The 23,121-nt window shown below is 32.9% G+C and overlaps 1 protein-coding gene across 2 annotated transcripts in view; it reads right to left on the bottom strand.

Annotated features, from left to right (window-relative positions):
* The window catches only part of LOC126865817 (lissencephaly-1 homolog), a 24,990-nt gene extending 1,961 nt beyond the window's left edge, over positions 1 to 23,029 (bottom strand). The window contains exons 1-6 of one of the 2 annotated variants that reach the window (XM_050618719.1): positions 22,868 to 23,029; positions 19,340 to 19,487; positions 3,301 to 3,454; positions 2,558 to 2,764; positions 1,911 to 2,321; positions 938 to 1,286 (exon numbers count right to left, since the gene is read on the bottom strand). In XM_050618719.1, coding sequence (XP_050474676.1) covers positions 938 to 1,286; positions 1,911 to 2,321; positions 2,558 to 2,764; positions 3,301 to 3,454; positions 19,340 to 19,377 — 1,159 coding nt within the window. In that variant the 5' untranslated portion in view covers positions 19,378 to 19,487; positions 22,868 to 23,029. Of the gene's footprint in view, positions 1 to 937; positions 1,287 to 1,910; positions 2,322 to 2,557; positions 2,765 to 3,300; positions 3,455 to 19,339; positions 19,488 to 20,857; positions 21,009 to 22,867 lie in introns of those variants that run through there. The other variant, XM_050618720.1, reaches the window with a different exon arrangement.
* Between the last annotated feature and the right edge of the window lie 92 nt (positions 23,030 to 23,121).

The following is a 23,121-nucleotide window of genomic DNA, read 5'->3' as shown; positions in this document are numbered from 1 at the left end:
AACAGTTCTTCGAAGTTTGTGAACTTAACATTTTTTCCTAATTAACAGAAATTTCAAAATAAATTCATCACATATAGGATAAGTTACAAAAAACAAAGCACTTAATAAATAGCACTAAATACATATTATTAAGATTTAAAACTACACTAAAAGATATGTAGGCCACTGTTTCAACAATTTCGAGAAATAAATAATAACTTTTACAAACTTTTATCGCTTTTGGATTCACGTAATTATCGATTCATTTTATTTTTACCACTACAGATAAGACGATATATTAATCATGTTTCAGGATTAAAGAAGTAAAAACATTCGAAGTTTTAGCAGCGGCAACATAAAAATTCATAAGATTTATCATTCAACTGGTAGTTATTGATGTATAAATTGTTCCGATCAATGTATCGTAAAAATAGCACACCGGTGGTGTATATATCGAATAATCTATAAACTCACTTTATATCAAGGCCATATTGTGATATGCAATACAATTTGTTTTGATATTAATTAGGATATAATGCTATTTAGAAAAATCTTCGACAACCGTAAACATTTCGAGAAAGTAATCTTAAAGTAATCTAAATTTACGCTTCAATTAACCTTTAAGTTACGCATCTATTTATATACATAAATTATTATTATATATACATAAATTTTATGAACTATTTCATATTCAAACATAAAATACAGAATATATTAAAAAGATTGATCAAAACGAAACTTGAGATGCAATAACAATATCCTAACTTATGTAATCAAAACACTTAATCATACGTAAGATAACAAAAATGATTCAATATGTTATACGATCACTTAATCTTTTTAATCGGCAACTCCGCTATACCTCTTGGATGATTAAGTAAACCTTCGTAGCTTCTTAAATTTCCAAGTAAATGCGTTTCGTTAAGCTATGAAGGCCGCTTGCGAATTGTATACTCACCAACGGAAGTGCAAAAGTGGACGTGCGCTTCGAGGGTTTTCATTACCCGTTTGTTGCGCGTGTCCCAGACTCGCAGGGTCTTATCGTCAGAGGCACTGACGATAAACTTGCCACCGGGATGGAAGACGATGCCGCGAACCCAGTTGTCGTGTCCCAAGAGGGTAAAGAGACAAACACCGGCACCGACGTCCCATATACGAATTACCTTGTCTCGCGAGCCAGATGCGAGGAAAGGTCCTTCGTGGGCACCCTTGTTGTCTGCTCCTGCCGCAGCATTGATCGATGCCCTTGCACTGTCTGGTGCCCATGCGATACATTCCACTACGTGTTCGTGGTCTCTGAGTTCCACCTAAATCAAGAAATGTTCGTTAAAAAGATATATTGAATAATGGAAGCACTACTGAAGCTTAAAATTCTTTAGGATTTATTATTACTATAAATTGTAGATGTTTTGTAAATACAATTATTTAGCTTTACAAGTAGTAGTTGCTAATAAAACAATACTAAAAATGTGACCACATACATCTGGCTCGCTGCACAACAACTCAGTAAAATAATATCGTAACCTTATCCAAATCACTTAAATGCTTCGTAGGATTACTATTATCAAATTTCAATTTAAAGTACCTCGTTTTTAACATTCGTTTTTAATCTATTCGTACTAATTGATTAATTTTTACCTGGCAGAACAATTACGCTACGTAGCCAAGTGTCTCAAAATCAACTTAATTGCGTTATATAATGCTTTATTATCACACACTTGTGGTAATAAAGATTCTAATACAAAATACTATCCGACGATCAACTAATTAGTAGATAAGAAAATATATTTTTAAAAAATCCTCTGTTTTAAAATGAAAAGAGACCCTACACCAAATGCATAATTTTGAATTACAAATCGCAGTAAAATTATATCGTAAGGAATCGACCTTAGATTCTAAAATAAATTTACGATTTGATCGTATGAAAGTACCTTCGTTTCTTTTGTTGCAACATGCCAAACCCGTACCGTTTGGTCATTCGAGCAACTAGCAATTAGTTCCCCGCAGGGGCTGACTCTGGCCATTCGTACCCACTCTCTGTGTCCCGTCAACGTTTTAACACAATACCCTGTCGCGACTTCCCATATTTTGATGGTCTTATCCCTAGAGGCGCTCACTACGAAATCCCCTTGTGGCACAAATGCGACAGAGCTGACACTGTGATCATGTCCGTGCATGGTTTTCACGCAGGCGAATGACTGGTGAAAGTCCCACAACTTAATAGACATGTCTGCACTGCATGAGACTAACAGTTTCCCAGAGACATCGAAAGAAACGTCCTGTACGCTGTCAGTGTGTCCTTTCAATGTTCTTTCAAATTCGCCGCTTTCGAAGTCCCACACCTAAGTGAAATTAACACAAATGAGAAAACCAGTTTTAGTAAAAACTAAAGGAGGATAACTTACAGAGAGGAAACACAGCTGGAAAAAAGTTGAAAGCAATTGGCTTGACTCGAAACGAGTATACCGAAGTCGTTTACCATGAATATCGTTTCTTATATTAAGAACATACTCGTTTCAAAATATCTGCCATTTAGTTTCAACGATTCCTGTCTACTTTGAAAAGTAAGTGATCCTACCTTAATGGTGGCATCTTCGCTGGCAGATACTATAAGACTAAAAACCGGATGGAAAATGACTCTGTTGATGGGAGCTCTGTGTCCAGTAAGACTGTACTTTTCGGGTGGCCTTGGTATCCACTCGGATGGTGATCGTTTGCTACGTGTCGGTGCTCCTTCGATGAACTCCTTCTCTGCTTCAGAGAGTTTGGATTCTAGTTCCATTACCTAGAACATTGAAACAATATTTCATTAACTATTTACTCATATTCATTTTATGGCGTCGCCTTTTATCCTATTTATTAAAATTACTTATAACAAAAGCAATTAATTTCAAAGGTAGTAAGTCAATACTTCGAAATTAATGCTTGATAACGAATAATAGACAAAGACTAATTGATGAGTTCATGAGATCAACAACACCTATAGCAATACTGCAAATTGTAGCAATATTTTAACAAAAATTAGTCCAAGGAATAACTTGACATTAAGGATCTATGTTAGAATTCTAATGTGAATACAAAATTTAGAAAATGATATTTCCATACATATTAAGACTAATGCTTCCAGTACTGCAATATCTTTCATACATATTCAGAATTTGCTAAAAAAATATTTACATCTTCTCTACAAACTTTGTTCTCTGTACAAGTAATTTCTCTTAGATGTACTTTCTTACATCTACTTATTAATCTACTTATTACTTTTGAAAACTTATTAACTAGCAGTTTTAGAACTGCAAAAAGATACTAAAATCTTTTTACCTTCTTCTGCAAGCGTATAACGGAAGTCCATTTCTTTTCGAGAAGACCTCCATATTTTCTTTCTACTTCCCCAGGCATATCAGCTTCTTTTTTGAACGCTTCCAACGCATCTTGATAGCCATTGGTGCTTAGATAGTCCGCAATCGCCTTATTTCTGAAATAATAGATTAATTTTAGTATGACATATTGCGGAGATAGCTAACAACAACCGCCTCCGATATTGTGTGTAACCTTGTAATCAAAACCAGTTTTAAGTAGGAAGCATAATTCATTAAGCACCGCATGTGTGACAACTTTTTCCTGTATAGCAATTATCGATGCAAGGCAATTTGTTTCGCACTATCTTGTTACTTATATGTTAGTACATAGTTATATTTAAACTCTGTGTATCTGACGTAAAGAAGCAATACTCAAAAAATTAAGCAATGTATGATTTAAATAAACATTGTTGGCAGTATCACATATATCTTTTCATAAGAGAATTCAAAGTACTCAAAACATCGTTATTTTAATTTATTCATTTAAAAAATTGCAAATTAATTGTATATCCTTTTCGTGTAATTTACGGTTCTTACTTCTTGCTATGTGAACATTAAGAAAGAAATTTTTCTATTTATGATATTATTAATTTCGAAATATATGATACATACTAAGAATACGTTAAAAATATGTGAACCGCTCCTGTATTTAAAGGATTTCTTTTTATGTACCAAAAAATTTGTATTAATAAATAACAGTGCTGTTGGCCCAAACATGATATTATAAAATAGATATTAGAATCATTAAACGAGCACAGTCTAATCTTCGCAGGTTTAATCTTATCGTGTTTGTGTGCTACGTAAACCAATAATGTCAAGAGGTTTCCTACTTTCAGTCACTAATATAAGTCATCAAAGTTGAACCACCGATTTCTATGTGTATTTAATAATCTGTTAATCCGTATAGTGTCTGAATTACACGTTTTTGTTTACAAATGAAACGTTATCGCCTTTGAAATCCTCGTCGTGATGAAGGAAGATGAGATCTTTGCATTAACGGAAGTAGCAGAGGTACTTGAACATTCTCCGTTAGCCTCATTTCATGAAACAAACTTTCTTCGTCGCTTCAACGTGTGAAATAACGCTGCGAACTTACACGCGTCGCTCCTCCTTCGCAATACACAGTGCTTCACAAATACAGGTCGCTATTCTTAATATTAAACTAAACCTTTTTGTTATTTTATTATATCGTCGTTTTACTAATTAATAGCAAGTAGTTAGATAGTAAATTAACTTACATCTTTTATAATTATTAGTAAATTAACTTCGCTATAATGTTTTTCGAATTTTTGAATCGACAGTATCTTCTCAAGAATCAAACCACTATGACATAAAACAATAAATCATTTTAAATAAATATGAAGTAACAATTGTATACAATAGTTTAAAATATTGGTGTATCGTCAGTCTTATTTGTACTTTTCTTTTCATTAAAAAATTCATATTCTCGTCTTACTAAGTAGTTCCAAACTTTTGAGCAGTAGTGTATATGTATATAATTTATTCTTCTTTGGACCTATACTAGTACAGGTAATCCTGTTATAACACGAAGACGTGTTTCATGGTTTATCGAAGACATGTTGTAGGAAATCGTGTTATGCGAGACCAAACACGTTTTACAAATGCAAAAGGTAATAGATACTATAGACATTCCATTTTGAAAGATATTAAAAAAGATTCATATTCGTGCTATTAAAAGTAAACGAACATAAATGAAGGTATACTCATAAAAATGAGATGATAATATACGATAAAGACATTGAAAATTAAGAAACAATTCACAAAAATATTTCACTGTCGTTTGATAACAGAAAAATCTTCATCGCTCGATATTTCTACGTGAAATCAGTTTTAGAAGATTGTCATCCCTATTAAATTCGCCTATAATTTTAGAAGAAATTAGTTTGCAATAGAAAAATCCTAACCATAGCCAACAATTTTGCAGTGACAAAATTTCTTTTTCCAATGTAGGAAATATTCTTATTCAATTTGATCTGATATTACTGATAAATTGAAAGATTAACTTTATTAATTTAATTTTAACTTATCGTATTTAATTAAAAAAAAATTAGTTTTAGATCGAGTTGTATCGAAGACATTTTCTAAAAGAATCCTATTATACAAATGCTCTCACAGTATTCACACCGTGCTATAGCTATTCTAGGCTTATTACCTGTATACAGTATCAGCCGGACTCCATTCCTACGTGCAACATTTGCATATAGCTTAGATTAATATCTTCGAAGCATTTTAACGCCTCAAATGCGCTAACCACCGTATCACGGTCAGTGGTCGAGCTATGGTTTTCAATAATGACATTTCACTAACAACTGTTCGCAACGTAGGCCGATACAATAGAGGGCACAGGTTGAGTACGTGGGAAAGAGATTGAAAGTCGGGCAGAATTATGCCGGGGTGAAAGGCCTGAAGTCGGTCGTTCGTCTCTGTTCACCTGCTTCACGTGATAGTACGTGGCGAATTATCACCATGAGTTTTGTTCCGCGCCGTTCAAATGCCGACAAACAAAGCAAATAGCCGGAAAGCGCGATCGATTCTCTTTCAACGATCCACCGAGACCTTTCACTTGATCGAAACGAGAGACGAGACGTAATAAATTACTATCGCCGCGAACCACTTTGCTCTTCGTTCCAGTTATCGGGACATGGCCATTTCGCTAATTATTCAACTGTTTTAGGACCCGGCCGTCGATTAATCTCGAGCAGAGAAAGTTACGCAGGTGAGCGAAAACGCATTCGTCGAACCGTCACTCGAGGCGGCGCACGCTGGTCCACATAAACGAAATTTAATCCAGTGGTTTAAAAAAGATGAATTAAACGACCCAAAAATGATTTATTTATTTATAGATTCCTTGGAGCTATTTTCCAATGAATTTACCTTAAGTAATTCAAGTAGCAATTGCAGGTTTGAAATTATTAAGAACGTTTCGAAATTTAATTCTTTTTCCCATATTTTCGAAATAAATATTACTAGTGAATTACTGCTTCGTTTATTATTCACTCGTCAACCGGATTCCCACTCCTTTGGACATAATTTTTTTATTTATAGATTTCCTATTTCTTAATCTGTCGTGTTATTTCTCGCAAAAATCAGTTACATTATATATTTACAAAAACTAAAATTAACCCAACTATAGTTCATTCGTCTATATTATCTTTTAGTTCTATAATTACTTCTAAAAGTTTCTGGTGAAGAAATTGATTTCCTAACTTTTAGTCTATTATAAACGTATCAAGATTTATTTTTATGTATTAAAATTTCTAACTATTTAACGACCTGAACCTCTCGGTTTTTCGATCTTGGGCCAGTATGCGTCATACGGAAGAAGAAAGAATGTTGATCGATTTTCGATCGATTTAGTGGGTCAAAGATTGCTATGCATGAAACAGGTCAGACAAAACGATTCTGGTTGTTTTATGCTCGCGTGAATTTCAAGGATCGGAGGTCACTCAGCCGATTCTTCTTTTATGCGAAGACGATCCCTTTCCACTCTCTTTTGCTCTTCTTTTTCCATTTACCTTAACACACCCGTCAACGGGTATCGCGTACTCGAGATATAAGGTTTCCCATCGCAGGAACGCGCCACGAGAACTGCATCCATACGCGGTTCTACTGCTTAGATTCTTCGCCTGAATTTGTTTTTGCCCTTCTCAAACCAATTCATTTTATACAAATAGCGTGGTTAATTTAATTAATTTATTTAGACGGGAATTCTCTTTCACTGTACATATATTTCATCAATCATTATGAAGTATCTTTGTATTAAATTTTAAACAGCTTGGAAATATTTTGATATTACTAAGTGTAGTAGAATAAATGTAGGGTAAAGTAATAGTGATATATTATCTACTATTTAGTACTTTGTTAGTGTTTCTAATTACGTAAGTAATGTAATTATACACTGTGAAGTCCGCGTACCTTTAATAGCAATACAAGGTTCATCTTTATCTGGGTTTTACACATTAGACTGAATAAAATCTACGATTCTTTTGCATTAGCGTGATACAAAAGATGTAAATAATTTTTCTGGTGATTATTGTTACGAAATTAAAAATCAGCTATCGTGAGATTAAAATTCAGAAGGTATTAGCCAAATTGTAAGAGAAAAAAAATATCCATAACTAAATAATTCAGCAATTAATCACTTTCTATTTTCTAAATTTAGTTATGTCACTCTTCTAGCAAACCAACAATACGAACGAATTTTGCTTTAAAATAAAATACAAAGAATATCGTCTTTTTCACCAATTTGAATGGTATAATATCTAATAATTGCAAATTATATGAAAACTGATATATGTACATGTTTACTTAATATTTTCTCCAATAATTACATTAACCAGGCACCCCATTACAGTAAAAACGGAATATTATCTTTGTTTCTAACGCTCTTTGTAAATCATTTTCTATTCACACTCGGAGCCTTCTTCAATCTTATGCATAAAGTAAACGTAGTCACGGAATACGTTCTACCAGATAATCAACGCGTTTGTATCATTAATTGGCTATTAACATTTAACAGGGCACACATAAATAAAAGTATGCGAGATAACGCAGATTAATTTCTCTGCAATAAAATCTATCGGCACGGCTTGCTACTTATAATTTACGTGTAAATTTCAACTCTTTAATTATAGTTCCATATAAGCCGGAATAACAAGGTAGCTTTTAGAAAGTGATTCTTGCATCGATCAACGAAAGTTTTCTAGTTGAACGAGCCTGTTACTTTCGTAAACAATCCTCTTTCTTTGAATAAGATACCAAAGAGAAGTCGAGGAAGTAACTATTCCATAAATAATGCATTAGACAAGAGCGTGCGAGATGTTGAAGCAAAGATTCTTAAGAAGTTACTTGAATAATTGTGAAGTTGAAATAATAAAAGACGTAAGCGATAAAAGAGATAGTAAAAAAAATATTTTTAGTGGTAGGAGGTATAAATTCTGCATGGTAAAGATATTTATAAATATTAAAATGATATATTTTAATTCTTACATCAGCTTTAGAGAACTTCAATTTGAATAACTCGTCTTTCGATGTCACAAGATACAGCTGAGTGAGATAAATTTAACTAAATATATTCTTTACCACTTATTGTTTCTCTGGATTTATAAATATGTTAAATACTAAAAATCAATAACATGCAAGTGACAAATAATATAAATGAGATAATAGACATAAGAAAGTATTTTATTTCCATTGGAAGTCTTCAGTTCTGACCGTAACATAGTCTACTATCATCTCAACTCTTCAATTGAACAATTCACATCAAGTGGAATAAAACCCTTTTCTGCTGTAAATCACTCACTGTTTCGTGTCACGACCATCCTACTACTTATAGCAATTTCGTGGTGAGATTTAAGATGCCGAATATACAATAAATAATCTAGATTTTGTAACAATAGTATGAACGTAGAGATGTTTGAAACAAATGTTACCTAATACGATAAAAAAGTAAGTTAATGTAGTTTCGATCATAAAACATTCATAGGCTATCAATGTAAATTTAAACCTGTTCTCGCGATTTTATTCTTTTTTTAATTTTACTAAGACCATAAACAATGTTTCATTTATGTGTAAAACCGACATAACTCCGAGATCGTGTAATAATAACCAGGGAGTGAATATTATTAATATTGCCCATTTTAATTTTAATTATTACAAATCATATAAATTTTAAATTATAATAACAAATAAATATCTATATAAAAAAGTAAGTTTTCAATTAAAAAAGAAAATTATGTGTTAATACAAAAACAATTTATTTATCAATAATATTTATAAATATTCTAAAGTAAAAGAAATGTTACTAAATATTATTATTAAAGTCGGAGAATGATTTCGATTAAAAGAAAATAAAAAATGTTACATAAATTTGCACCAAAAAAGTCATTATCTTTTATTACTGTAATAACGTACAGCACGAAACAGATTCTTTTTGCTGAACGCGGAACGCGTCGTTAAAAAAGTCGTCTCTCGAGACTGCAATTCTCTGTTACATCTCTTCAAAAATGAATGCTTTTGAAACCCTTTTACACGGTGGTTCGTATCGATCGTGTTGTATACCACTTTCACCCTTCTCCCCTATTATTTTCCACTTTCTTACATGGTTAACGAAACAGAATGGGAGAAACGTTGACCAACGCGAAGGGGAGGAGCTTTATCGATTGCTAGGTCTCATTGCAGCCAAGCCGATCTTCCCCAACTTTCGTGTATACACTCAACTCGAGTGTTCTATACGACTTAAAGCACAGTTAAAAACCTTTTTCCACGTTCTTTTACCCTCTATTGTCTCATTAAGAAATCCAGCGAATCTCATTTCCCTTTAACATCGTGCTCAACCATGTGCATAATTGCGATATCGTAATTACCCGTAACTTAAAGAAATAAATTAAAAATTCCATTTCACTTGCCAATTCAGTTGTAAAACTCACTAGCCTACAAAACATTAGTTTCTATTGTTTCTTATTTTAACAAGTAAATGGGGAGATTCCAAAGAAAATAATAATAATTATTATTTTTTTTAAACTTAAAATTATTAATGAAAGAACCACCAAATACTGAAATTCACAGAAAAATTGTAAATTTTTAGAGCAATTTTTATAGTAATTCTTTAATTATTAGAATATGATATACTAAATATTATTTTTATAGTAAATTACAATTATTGTATAATTTTTTATAGAACCTACATTTAATGCACTAAATATTAAAAAATTATTAATTTTGCTGATCTTGCTAACTTTCCAATTATCATTAGACTGTGCATTTTTGCACACCTATGTGAAATTTAAATGTGCAAAGATGCACAGAATAGATATAATATGCAAAAGTATAGAAAATATAGAAGTATACTACTCGTTATATCTATTCGGTGGTTAAAACAAATTGCTTAGGTTCCATTTCTCTACTTGATTGCATTTATAAAAATATAAGTTTAGATGAAAGTCCACAGTCTAGTGATAATAATTGGTTTGCGTCAACCATGATTAGCTCACTAATTTCGTTGTTTCATAACTTCTGCATTAATCATCGGTTTGAACTCGGACAAAAAAGAACTGCTTCATCAAGTATTCCGAGTTGAAATCGATCGTTTCCTGCGACGAAAGCTAGCCAACGGTGGTTCGTCAAATATTCCTAGGTAGCAATTTCCTTGTTTCCCGGATTTCAATGTTTTCGTGGTCAAACGATTTTTACGAACAAAATACAAACAAAATAAGAAAAAAAAAGAGCAAGTTCAGTCATCGATCATAACTGGATCAATGAACGTTTTAACAACGAGGCGTAAGTTTCACTTGACTCTAAAGAGCACCGAATCGTAAACACTGAAGCCTGGTAAGAGGTAGATATACTCTAAGTGGCCACCTGCGATGATCAATGAAACCCTTTACCTCCCTCAGGTCTTATATATTCTTTCCAAAGATCCTATTGCACTTTAATATAATGACGCATCTGTTTAGTCATTCAAACTTCCGCAGATCTACTCCGAAAACGTTCCTGTTATAATTTGTAAAATTATAATGTTATCAGGTAGTAGAATTTATGTAAATTAAAGGACAGTTTGATTATTTCTTCTTCGTTTTGCCTATTAACCAGGACTTTTATCGTTCCATAATTGGAGCTATTATCCAGTTAAGAAATTTATCTGCAGCATGAATTCAACTTGGCTCATGTATATTTACATACAATCTTTTTATTTCTTTTGGATCGTACCCTGGATATTTCCCTGACTTAGTAATTTTTTATTAGCAAAATTCACGTCATTTTTAGGCATTTTGAATGTCTTAACGATTCAGTATCAGTTTTCTTAACACTACCTGTCAGTAACACTATCTAACTATCAGAGTGATCAAAGTGATTAAGAATTTAAGAATTTCATTCTACGCAACAACCATTTTGCATATTAATTAAAATATTTTAACATAATTTAACATAACTATAACGAAAGAATTTTGAAATAAACAAAAACAGGAAAAGGATTCCTTTGCAATCGCAATATTTTGCAGAATTTTACATACGCAGCGAAATTAGTACGTTGTGTAAACCTAATCAACTGACGCGAATATGTTTGCTGATAGTGAAAGAAAATTAATTCACTCTAAGTATCCACAACTCGATCTAACTAAGGTAATAGATTCATTGAGTGAAGTATTTCAAGTTCAAGTTCACAGTATCAGAGAAACCTATAATCATGTTTTCGCATAAATTCATATAATTAATATGCTAACGTTCATTGTATTCGTTTGTTTATTACAACATATACTTTCTACTATTATCAACATTTTTCAGTAATACTAAATATTTTTAAATACTTTAAATTTTTTAATTGCTCCCTTAGAACAAAACTAAAGGCTACAATTAATAGAACGACCTCCTTTTTCTAGCATACTAATCGTATATATAAATAATATGTATATCTAAGCTAGATAAAAATAAATCAAATGAAATCATTTCGGTTTCGCGTCATCTTGTTAGAATTTAGTATAGTTCATTTGCATAAAATTAAAAGTGTTTATGATAAGAGTATATATTTATTACAGATAATTTAATTAAGACAAACGATATTCATATTTAGCATCTGTTACAGGAAAGTTGTCTAGTTATATAATTTTTATAAACAGTACTCGTCACTGTTCATTTGTCAATGGATTCCTAATAGAGTAGCAGCTGAAAGACTCTCAATTCATATGTTAACGAGGAAGATACTTGAGAATTTCGCACTCACAATCAGCACACTACCTCAAACATTCTATCATTTTTATTTTTAGACCATCGTTCTTCAAAGCGTCGATATTATTTTAACATAACTTTCCCACAGTGCGTACCACTCATTCGATGCATTGTTCTTCTATATCTCTTTCGCAATACCTGCTGTAAATATCGTTTTGGCTTTCAATAAAGTTTTTTAGTACCTCCATATATGCCGTTAAGAAAGTTCTTTCACAACGCACCTGTCCATTACTAGTCTGTGCGTTGAAAAGCTATAATCAACTATCAATAGGTATATCTCATTGTCAAATAACTACGTTGTCGCAAATGACGTTTCTAACTTGTGAAATTTAATAATATAATTTATTTACTGGCTCTTATTAAGTATGATGAGATCAGTAACCCGAATATTCGTGTAAATAAATTATGTGGATTTTCAAGTTAGGTTAGTGTACGTATAAATATTTACAACAACTAATAGAATTGATGATAAATACCGAAGCAAATTCAAATACGTTCTTATTCGTATTATACGGTATTGAACGCTCAATTTCTACCGTATGCTTTGCTAGAGGAGTGACGCAACTAAAAAAAGAACATTTTTCAGGAAATAGAAGATTTGACGTAGAAAATTATTACTCAACTATTTGGCAACGAAAACATCTTTTTCTTTCGCGATTAATATAACTCTTAGGTTATGCTTCACAACAATTTTGAATTACAACGGCGCTCTTTTGAATTTTATTTTAAATAGTAATTTTATTCAATATTCATAACACCCCCCCCCCAATAAATATGTTCTTTTATCATTTTTGTAGGCTTCCTGAAATTAACAATTTTTTAAAAAATATGTCATTCTTCTAAAGCTATCGTCCACTGATGACGTAAGACTGAGAAAAATTTATTTCGCAATCGAAATTATAACATTCATTGCATGCAACACATTCCCTGCATATTATATCATGCTTCGATTCTACATTCTGACCTACTTAATCCCCACAACCATATTTTCAGCCTGTTAATTGTAAAACCATGATTTTCGTTCGTAATTCACATTTCTTCCATAGTCTTGCGAAATCTAAGCTATTTACATAATAGTTTCAAATAATATAATGACATATACAATTTGCACGAACGAATAATACAATAAAAAAAATAAAGCTTTAAATAGGTATAGAGAAAAATGCATTCGTTAAACTACAATGTAATCCCCTTTTTGTTTTACATGCGTCTTGTATTGCTCCAGAAATGTGCGAAAGAGAATAGGAAAATTTTCTTGTGGAATGGTGTTTAGATGCTTAGTCATCGCTATCTAAATCCTCTCACGATCAGAAGTATTTTCACCTCCGAGAACAGAAAAATGTATACCTGTAGGCGGTCAATCAAATGAATAGGAGAGAATCTAGTTGATAATCGAGCTTCTCAGCAATCAAACTGATCAATTACACTTTCATTTTTATCCACCTATGTGATTAGCATTGAATTTCTCCATAAAAATAGACGATCTTACTTCCGTAAGGTTATTTATTACAAGAGGATGATATGAAGAATTGAAAATTCTTGTAGTTTCATCCTTCTTCTCTGCTATTTCAATTTATGGTATCGATCAGTGTGCCTCCTGAGAGACGCAATTAATAACACACAAGCGACAGTAGGAAGTTGCTTTCTTTAAAAATAATAGCAAGAGAGTAAATTCGCTTAATTCCTTACGAACCTATCCCACTTCACTCTCTCTAGTTGTAACATATTAGGCCAAATCAACACTATTATTCTTGTTTCCTTTTTTGACGCTAATATAACTTGTCAATTTACTAATAACTATCAGTTGATGAATCGCCCTGCTTCAAACATTTCAGTTCAGCTAAAACCACACGCATCGATCTTACAGATCACTTTACTATGTAACATTCCCTCGTAAAATACAAAGAAAAAAAAGATTTCAGAAATTTCCTAGACAAATTGTATTTATGCATAACCGATTCGTTTTTTGCCGGCGAATATCAGCCGCGTCAGTTTTCATTTCTAACCACTTTATTAACAGTTGCCCAAAAGAAAGAAAATAACTATTTGAAAAGTTTCCTAGCCATCTGTGCGTAACCAATTCGTTTTTTGTCCGCGAATATCAACCGCGTTCTTTTGCATTTCTGATCACCTTATTAGCAGTTTCACGGGAAAAAAGCAATTAATAAGTATTTAGAAAATTTCCTAGACCAACTGCATCTATGCATAACCAATTCGTTTTTTGCCCGTGAATATCAACCGCATCCTTTTGCACTTCCGATCATTTTACTTTATCATTTCCTCGCCAACTAAATCTCATCTATTTATAGAAAACTTTAAAAAAAGACATAAAATACATATATACTGGTATTTAAGTGCACAAAATAAATTTTTCCATAAATCCGTTTCATTAACCAGGATAAAAATGTAAGTTCGCATAAGCATCCGCGACCTACCCATAAGCGCCTGTTTCAAAAATTTCCTAAACAAACTGTATGATCGTATCAATTCAAACTGTATCAATCCATTCTTTATTAACGGATATCAGGCTGCATCGTTCTGCATTTCCCCGCTCGTTCGTTTCTTTCTCTCCCGGGTCAGGCTGGCAGCCGTCGTCCACCGGTTCGACGCGTTATCGATCCCGCTATTCGCGCGTGCTCAAGAGACGCCCTCTCCTGCGCCAGCTGCCGCGCACGACACGCGCCGATCCACGACCGATTTGACGTCACCGGAATTAGTCGGCATCGATCGACACCGCGATCGATGTTGTCCCGTTTTCCCATTAATAACATCGCGAAGGATGGACGGGGGGGGGGGTTGTATCGCGAACACCGACAACCCTTGGCTCCCGACGCGACAACCGACCGCGACCGTCAGTCCCCCTTCAAGGAGGAAATTACAGAAACGCACAGTTTTTCTTCACGCTGACTTATTGATTTTTGCCATGCTAATTTCAGTCCCTATGCTTCAAACGAACCCGATTAATTGATCGCTCGAGGATAGTTATAAGGTTTCGTGCAGACACGATGAAAATCACTTTCAGTTCGACGATAGTTTTAGCTCTTTCATTCATCAAGAAAATAAGCAAATGGAATAAAAAGTGACGATAGTTGAAGGAATGTCGTAAAGTATATACACGTGAGTTTGTACATTTTTAACGAGATTCGTATAGGTTTTTGGAAGATGTATATGAATAAAATGATATACTGAAAAAGGAGCAAGATGAATAGCTTCAGAGGAAGTATTTGAAATTGTAAGGCTTCGCAAGACTGAAGGTTCCAGCGAATCGAGTGATGATATACGACTGTAAAATTAATCATTATTTGGTGAGAAAAATCTTCGAACCAGAGAAATTTGTCACGAGTGTCATTAACTTTGAAACAGATATAGATATCTTAATTTTTTGCCAATGTTCCCTTAATTTGATTCTCTCCTTAATTTTTTTATCATTGAAAAAAAGATGGATTTAGGTATAAAAATTTTGAAACAGACTCATTATTTCGAAAATATTACACGCCTCATCACACGCTCATGAATGACACTTTTATACACTATGGCTATCCTATCGACTACGTATGACGTCATTATAACAGGTAAAACATTCCGATTGAAAGTAACATTAACTTCATGATATGTATGTAACGTTTACTCTTATTTTACGCACTGAAATTGGCTAAACATTAATCAATTCCTTTATTGAATCAATTTATTTTAAGATTAACTTCTCAAAAAATATTTACGAAAGCTCCTCGATATTTTTCATCGAAGTAACTTGCTTCCATTTACAAAATTATTTCACAATACTTCCACAGGGCGTAACAACGTTTTCTCGTTGAAACACAACGTGGAAGTGTGTTATGTTCGTTTGATCTTTAGCAAGCTTGCATTTTCGAGAAAGATAAATATATTTCTGCAGAAATATTTGTTTAAAACGGTAGTTTCGCTGGGTAGTTTCTCTTTTATCGTGAGCTCGTTTCTTTCTATTCCATTTGCTATCCTATTTCGAAATACGAGGTATAGTGATTCATGATTGATGACACTGGTTAATTCATGTACCCAACGAACCTGAGTCAGATTTATGTTTACAGATCATTTCGCGGGAATCGAATGAAAACCTATTATACGGAATAAATCGTCACACAGTCATCATATTTGATTTCCGTATGTACATCGAAATACAGAAAATACACAGGTACAATAAACATTTTAATTTACTTATTCATCCATCAGTAATTATTATTCGCGTTACTCCATTAGCATTATCATTATTTTTATCGTTATATGCTCGATATAATTTCTCACGTGTATATCTACTACAAATTCAATAATTAACTCAAAATTCGTCGATTAAGAATTTTGAAAACAAAATGAAAAGTAAATATCTTTTAAACAGACTACTTTTTTCAGTTACGGATAGAGATAAATACTTAATAAGTTGTCTTTTTCTAGGCTTTTAAATTCTAAAAGAATTTATCATTTTACATATTTAACTGGGTTTCACTTATTTAATCTGTATATTTAGCTTTCTCGATATAAATTTCCAACCATTGGATCAAGACATTTCAAGATAAGAATAAAACTAATTATGCTTAATTCCAATGATTAGCATGTGATGCTACAGCCAGAAAGGTATATGCAAATGCAGTTTAATCCAACGTTTATATGAAAATTATATAATTTCATAAGGGTTCCGTATTATCTCAGTTTTTCTACCAACTTCGCTAGAATTATTTCGTCATACGTTCCACTGTATATTTTTACGGAGCACGCCTGTTTTTCAAAATGAGAGAAGCTTTAAGTAGCTGTTAACTACTTAAGGACATTCACTTTTCTGGTATTTACAATCGCTGTTCAAACAAAAGCTCATTAGCTAATTAAACTTCTATAAAATTAAGGTGGAGCCACCAAATTTTTCAAAACTCTTCTAGAAGAATTCATAATATTAAGAGAAACAAGACTGTGGTAAATATGTATGATTTTTAACATTTTACAAGCACTGGAAAAGAAATACGAAAACATTTTTAAGTTATCATCATCACTCTGTTATCACCATCTTTCTCATCAAAATCGTATTAAAATATTAAGAGCAATACATCATCTCACTCTTAAAAAATGCATTACTTAAAAATCATCATGGAACAGTTCCATCAAAATTCATGGAACAAATTTTTCAAGATACTTTTAACAGACTACATTTCTCTCTCTGAAAACATCGCTATGTATAATATAATCTAATTTCCTTCCAAATATCCTATCATCTTAATAATTGATTATTCTTAACGAAGATGAAATCAATACCGTCGTCTGGCATTGCTATTTTTGTACGTCACATAACATTTAATTGTATTTTATTCGTCTCATTTTTAATTGTACTCATCAGTGATATCTTAAATGTTATACGTTTCGCAATACTTACAGAATGATCTCAGATTTCGATATTTGTAATGTTTTGAATCCAATCCCCAAATTATATCACCATAAAAAAGAAAGAAAAGGAAAGTGGCTAGTACGCAATAGGGTCTTTTGTTCTCGCGTATTCAACTGAGATTAATGCGACCTTACTGGATAAAATTTCGTTACGTTGCAATCCCTTTCATCTTTTCCTGTTCTCGCGGTGATTCTACTCATTATGCACGCCTTACATGTGCGTAACAATTGACATGTTGGTGCGTTGCCTGTGTTATTACTACCATATAAATCTTACAACAATTCTTACTAGAAACACGTAACGTGTATACTTTACCGAACCTTAGTTTCTTTCAGTAAATAGTATGTACTTTCATTTGCAAACAACTATTCGTAACATATTATTTTTTGCCCATTTTTTCTTGATCGACTTATTGTCATCCATATATTCGTTAAAATAAAATGTATATTGCTGAACAACTTCCTTTCATAAAAAAAGTAAAGAAGTGAAAAGTTGTAGATTTATTAAAATAAAAAAAATGTCTAAACAAATGTTTTAAAGTATCTACCTATCTAAAGCTTTATTTTAATTGTTGTGAATATATTACACAGAATGAAATATTTTGTGAAGTTTAATTTAAATACTTTTAAATAATTGATGTACCTCTCGAAATTATTAATCATCAACTACTAACACATACATTCTTAAATCTACTTCTATTCATGCAAAATTATTAAAATACCGAATTAAACATTTAACACTATACACAATTAAAACATTTAGATTCGCTTTTATCAAATTCCTCATATATTTGGAAAAGTTTGAATCCAAACAAGAATTTTTCAACACTTTCCAATCCTACAACTACTGTTTAGTCTTTCATAAATTGGTTTATCGTGATTTCCAACCGATTTGCTAAACTAGTTCTCAGGATAAGGGTTACCCAAAATCGAACAAACGTTCTCGTCTCTCTCATTATCGGAATATTCTAACCCATCGCTAGTGCTCCTTCATTACTAATTAGTATGCATTGCGTGTTACAAAACATGCTCCGGCTATAATCGCGCGATAAAAATTTCACGCAACGTGCTCCTTTCCTGTAGATGTTTTGCAATAACAATAAATCTTTACTGTTCAATTTCGATCCCGTTTCAATTGCAAGAACTGTCAGAGTTATAATAACAATTTATGATCTTATAAGAATTGATTGTTCAACAAATTTTTTCCTACGCATATTTTGAATTATATTTTAATATCATGCTACCGAGAAAAGAAAAAAATAAAAACATCAAAGCTATTATGTAAGAAATTTTGAAGTTTCAATATACAAAATAAAAAATTTTAAATATAAGTAGATATACAAAAGATATATATGATGTTTATAAGATATAAATGATGTTTAATAATTATTTAAAAAATAAATTATTTTCTAAAGAAGATAACTTCGTTTCAAAAGAAACGATATTACTTTTTATACAATATTTGTAATTACACTCGTTAATTTAGAGAATTTTTAAATAATAACAGCCAGAAATCAATTCATTTGAACTTCGTTTATTGAAACGAAATTTTAATTAGTAAATACTCGGTCAATTGAATACCTGTCGATTAAATCTACGCATCTGAGTATGAAGTTCTACTTATTTGAATAAAAAATCGTAGGAAGCGTGGAGAGTCGATGAATTCCTATTATATGAACGGTTATATGAACTGTCTCCTTCCCAGACGAGTAGAGATAAATGATATTCTTCTATTTGATCTATTTGATTCTATATAATCAGAATAACGTTATCAGAATAACGTAGTCAGAGTAACGTAATATAATCAAATTTTCTAGTGATTTTAATAAATGAGAAAATTTGGAACTTACAACTCCTCCCTCTGACGTTGAGACAGCACCATTTTCATGATCCTTGTGTGTGTTTACTGGCTGATACTCAACAGTGATTCAAATGAGCGCGACTAGATTTTTCTCCAGTCAGCTCCTGGTTGCTTTAATACCCAGCCATCGACATCGCCTACAATAGGAAATAGACAGTTTAATTTTTAACACAGTTTCATGTTTAAGGAAATAGAGTACGTTGAAAATTATAAATTTTGATTACGGTCATTATATTCTAAGATCAAAGATTGTTATTAAACAATTGTCTAGTGGACTGAGATATACATATATCTAATTTTTATAGAAGAATTATAGTAATTCTTTCGTTGAATGCTAGAGACTAAAATGAGATTACATTCCGGGAGAAAGTAATAAAGTTCCCTTTTTATATTTGTTTTAGACCACTTAATTTATAAGATTATTTTTCCTTATAAAATTCTGTTTCCTTTTTCTTAATTTTATCCGGATCTTTTTTTATATAGATTATTTTGATTGGGAAATAATCAATGTTGACAACATAAGGATTCAAATTTGTAATTATAGAGACTCTTAGTTCGTTCTTTGTTATGAGTATAATTAACTAGTGAAATCAACAAGTAAAATGTGCAATTCTAAATAAATAGACATATCCATTTTGTTCAACAGTTGCAGTTACTGCGTCTAAAGAAGATCCCACATGCATAACAATCTTGCCACGTGCTGTCATTCCTCAATCGCAAATGATACTTCAACATCATAATCCAATGTCTCCTCCTCTTGGACAATCGATCGATTAAAATTAAATAATACTTTGTTTTTCATTAGATTTTATGGGAAAAGAGATAACATTTCAAAACGATAATTAACAGCTATTATCGGAAAAGAATATTACTAACAATTACATAAATTAAATAACAAAAAAAGAAAGAAGAGCAAATATGATTTCAATTTCTCAGAGAGAAAACGATAAAATAATACAATTTTTTGTATTCCTACAAAAGTTACTGTTTAACTAGGCTTTACCGTTTAAAATACTTCCAGCGTAACAGTGATTTTCTTATTTAATAAAAAAAAATAGAAAAAGAAAGGAAATACACGAGCATGAAAGGAAATTCAGACGAATGTGTGAGAGCGGTTTGTCCTGAAATCCTTAATCGGAACAATAACATGCTCCTAACTCTCATAATTTATTTTACTTTCCATTGATGGTAAAATAGGAGGTGATTCGACAAGAAACTTCGTTCATTTTTTTGATCTTCACTATCAGAAACATTAAACTTAACAATAATGTAGAAGATTTTTGCACACAATTGTAATTCTAGTTTTTGAAAAAATTTCCATTTTAAAATCTTTATTTTATGTTATAAATCAGACGTCATTCAAAGAATAAAAGTATTTATTTTCCTTGAGAAATTGTATCCTAACCCAACTAATAATCTTAACAATATGCTAAATTTTTATATCAAATAATTTTATATGAATACTACACAAAATCAAAGAAGAAGAGAAAAAGAATTAAATACGTACGGTATTTCTGTATAACTATACTGATCGCATAGTTAATACTTAAACGTAGTATTTGTAAACAACGTTTGTAAATATCAACATATCCGTATATTGTCCACTTTGCATCACTAAATTTTCTTAATTAATACCTTAAATAAAACCTGATCATCTATATAAAAGACTGAAATTGTGAAATTTTATTTGTAACGAAAGTTTTCGATGGTATTGCAACACTTTATTCGGCTAGAAACAGCAAGGACCAGAATATTGATTATATTCCTTAACCCCTGCCAAACCCACCCTCGCGATGCGATCCGTGGAATGACATAACATTTGGCAAAACACGCGGGTCACGACCAAATAAACATGAACGCAATTGGACGACGATGATTAAACGGCGGTCACAAAAGTCTACTGTAATTGGCGAATACGAAACGAAATCAGCCAATTAGAATGAACGAATCGAAAGCGGCCATCTTTCCCCGGTAATGTTCGAGTCTGACCCAACGATCAAAAAACGCTCTCTTCAAACAATCTTCCTGATTGCGTTTCGTACGCAAAGAAACGTGTCGTGGGAACAAATACTTTAAAAGGAAGGACCTTGACAATCGAGAAAGCGCGCTGCGTCGTCGCGACGCTTTATGACGATGCTTATCGGCGCGATGCGCCGTAATCGATAAACCGGCTGTCCGCCCACCCTCGTTGCCGTGTATTTCACCTTACGGTGCATTCAAATATTCATCACGGCCTGCTTTAATTCCCTACGGCCAGTCACGTTAATATACACTAGAAAAACTCATAATAGAATTGTTCAGTCAATCAACGAAATCTCTTTTAATAATATCAACAATGGTATTGATACGTCTTGTATTGACGCCACTTCGACTAGATACAACCCCACTTTTCGAAAGTGTTTTATTACGAATTGAGTTAGATGTAGATATAACTCGATGAAATTATATCTCTGAGTAGAAAACCATGTTTAATAAAAGGAAGAAACTCAAACTCGTAGAAAATTTTCACAGAAAAACATGAAGGAAAACACAGATATTATTTCAGACGGTAATGATTAAACCATCGAGTTGCTTTCTAATTCGCGATTTTGCTAAGGCGCATTTGTATGTGATATTAATGACCAATGAATTTTTGCAACGACTATTTCCGGGATCATCAGTACGGGTGAGCGACTCTTGGCCTTCTCGACCCCGTGCACCGTGAATCTACCTGTGGCTTCGCTTCTCTCGACTCTAATCTCCTTACATGTTGGCACAACGAGTTGATCGAAATCGTTCACTGCTTCAAACATTACCGTGACTCGTTTACGCGCGTACGAATAGGACGAATTCAAGACTCGTTTGACAACAATGCTAATTTTCATGAAAAAATTCGCGTAACCTTAAGAGATATAAGCCCGCGACGAGGATTGATCAAATAATCCATGTTATAATATTCCGAAGATATAAGAACATCAGAAGGAATTCAGTTCGCTGACAGACTCGACAGCTGATCGCTGAGTCGACAGCAACTCGCACAAACAACGTCTGTCAAAAGATGTAATCTGATCATTTCTCATCGTTTGGTAGCTGACAGATAAGATAATGCTCGAGACTGGAGAAAAAACTGAAATTCGGTACAAACGTTTCAGTAGGCTGGCTCGCGAGTTGCGGCAAAGCGGTTGTACCACCGCACGACGCAAACGGTCATTCGCGAAAAAATCAATTCGAAGTGACGTGCAACATGTATGTTGAATATGTGTAGAACATGGTTGGATGACTGGCCGAAAATCATCAACCGGTATTTTAATCGGTATTTGATCGAGTGTACACTGTCAGGCAATGTCACGTCGGTCAGAAAGCGCTGCTAGAAGATCATCGGGCGAACGCGGAACAACCGTTTGTTGTAAATCGTGCACGGCCATTTTGCTAGAACCTGTCACGTCTGGTTGCAGTATATTTTACAGTCAGATCAACGTACTAACTAACGAATGCAACGTGAGAATAAAAGTCCGCGTACTTGGAGTCCGATACTCACTCTTTTTAACGGAGTAGCAGTAACCGGGATCCTTTGAGATCGGAAAAAATCACGGGAAAACCGGACTAACACAACCACCGAAGAACTACTCGAAATAACTTCTGCGATAGGACTGTCTCACAAGGTGGCGCCTGCGAAAGTCTTCCTTTCTAACGCATGCGCCAAGTATCGATGTCACTAATCTTTTTCGCTCTCCGAAGGAACTCACTGATCTGAAGGAACTACGTTTCGACCATAGACTTATACAAATAGTC

This window comes from Bombus huntii, chromosome 5 (assembly GCF_024542735.1).
Source record: "Bombus huntii isolate Logan2020A chromosome 5, iyBomHunt1.1, whole genome shotgun sequence".
Lineage (NCBI taxonomy): Eukaryota > Metazoa > Arthropoda > Insecta > Hymenoptera > Apidae > Bombus > Bombus huntii.
Note: the sequence above shows the minus strand (reverse complement) of the source record. Positions and strands in the feature narration are given on the sequence as shown.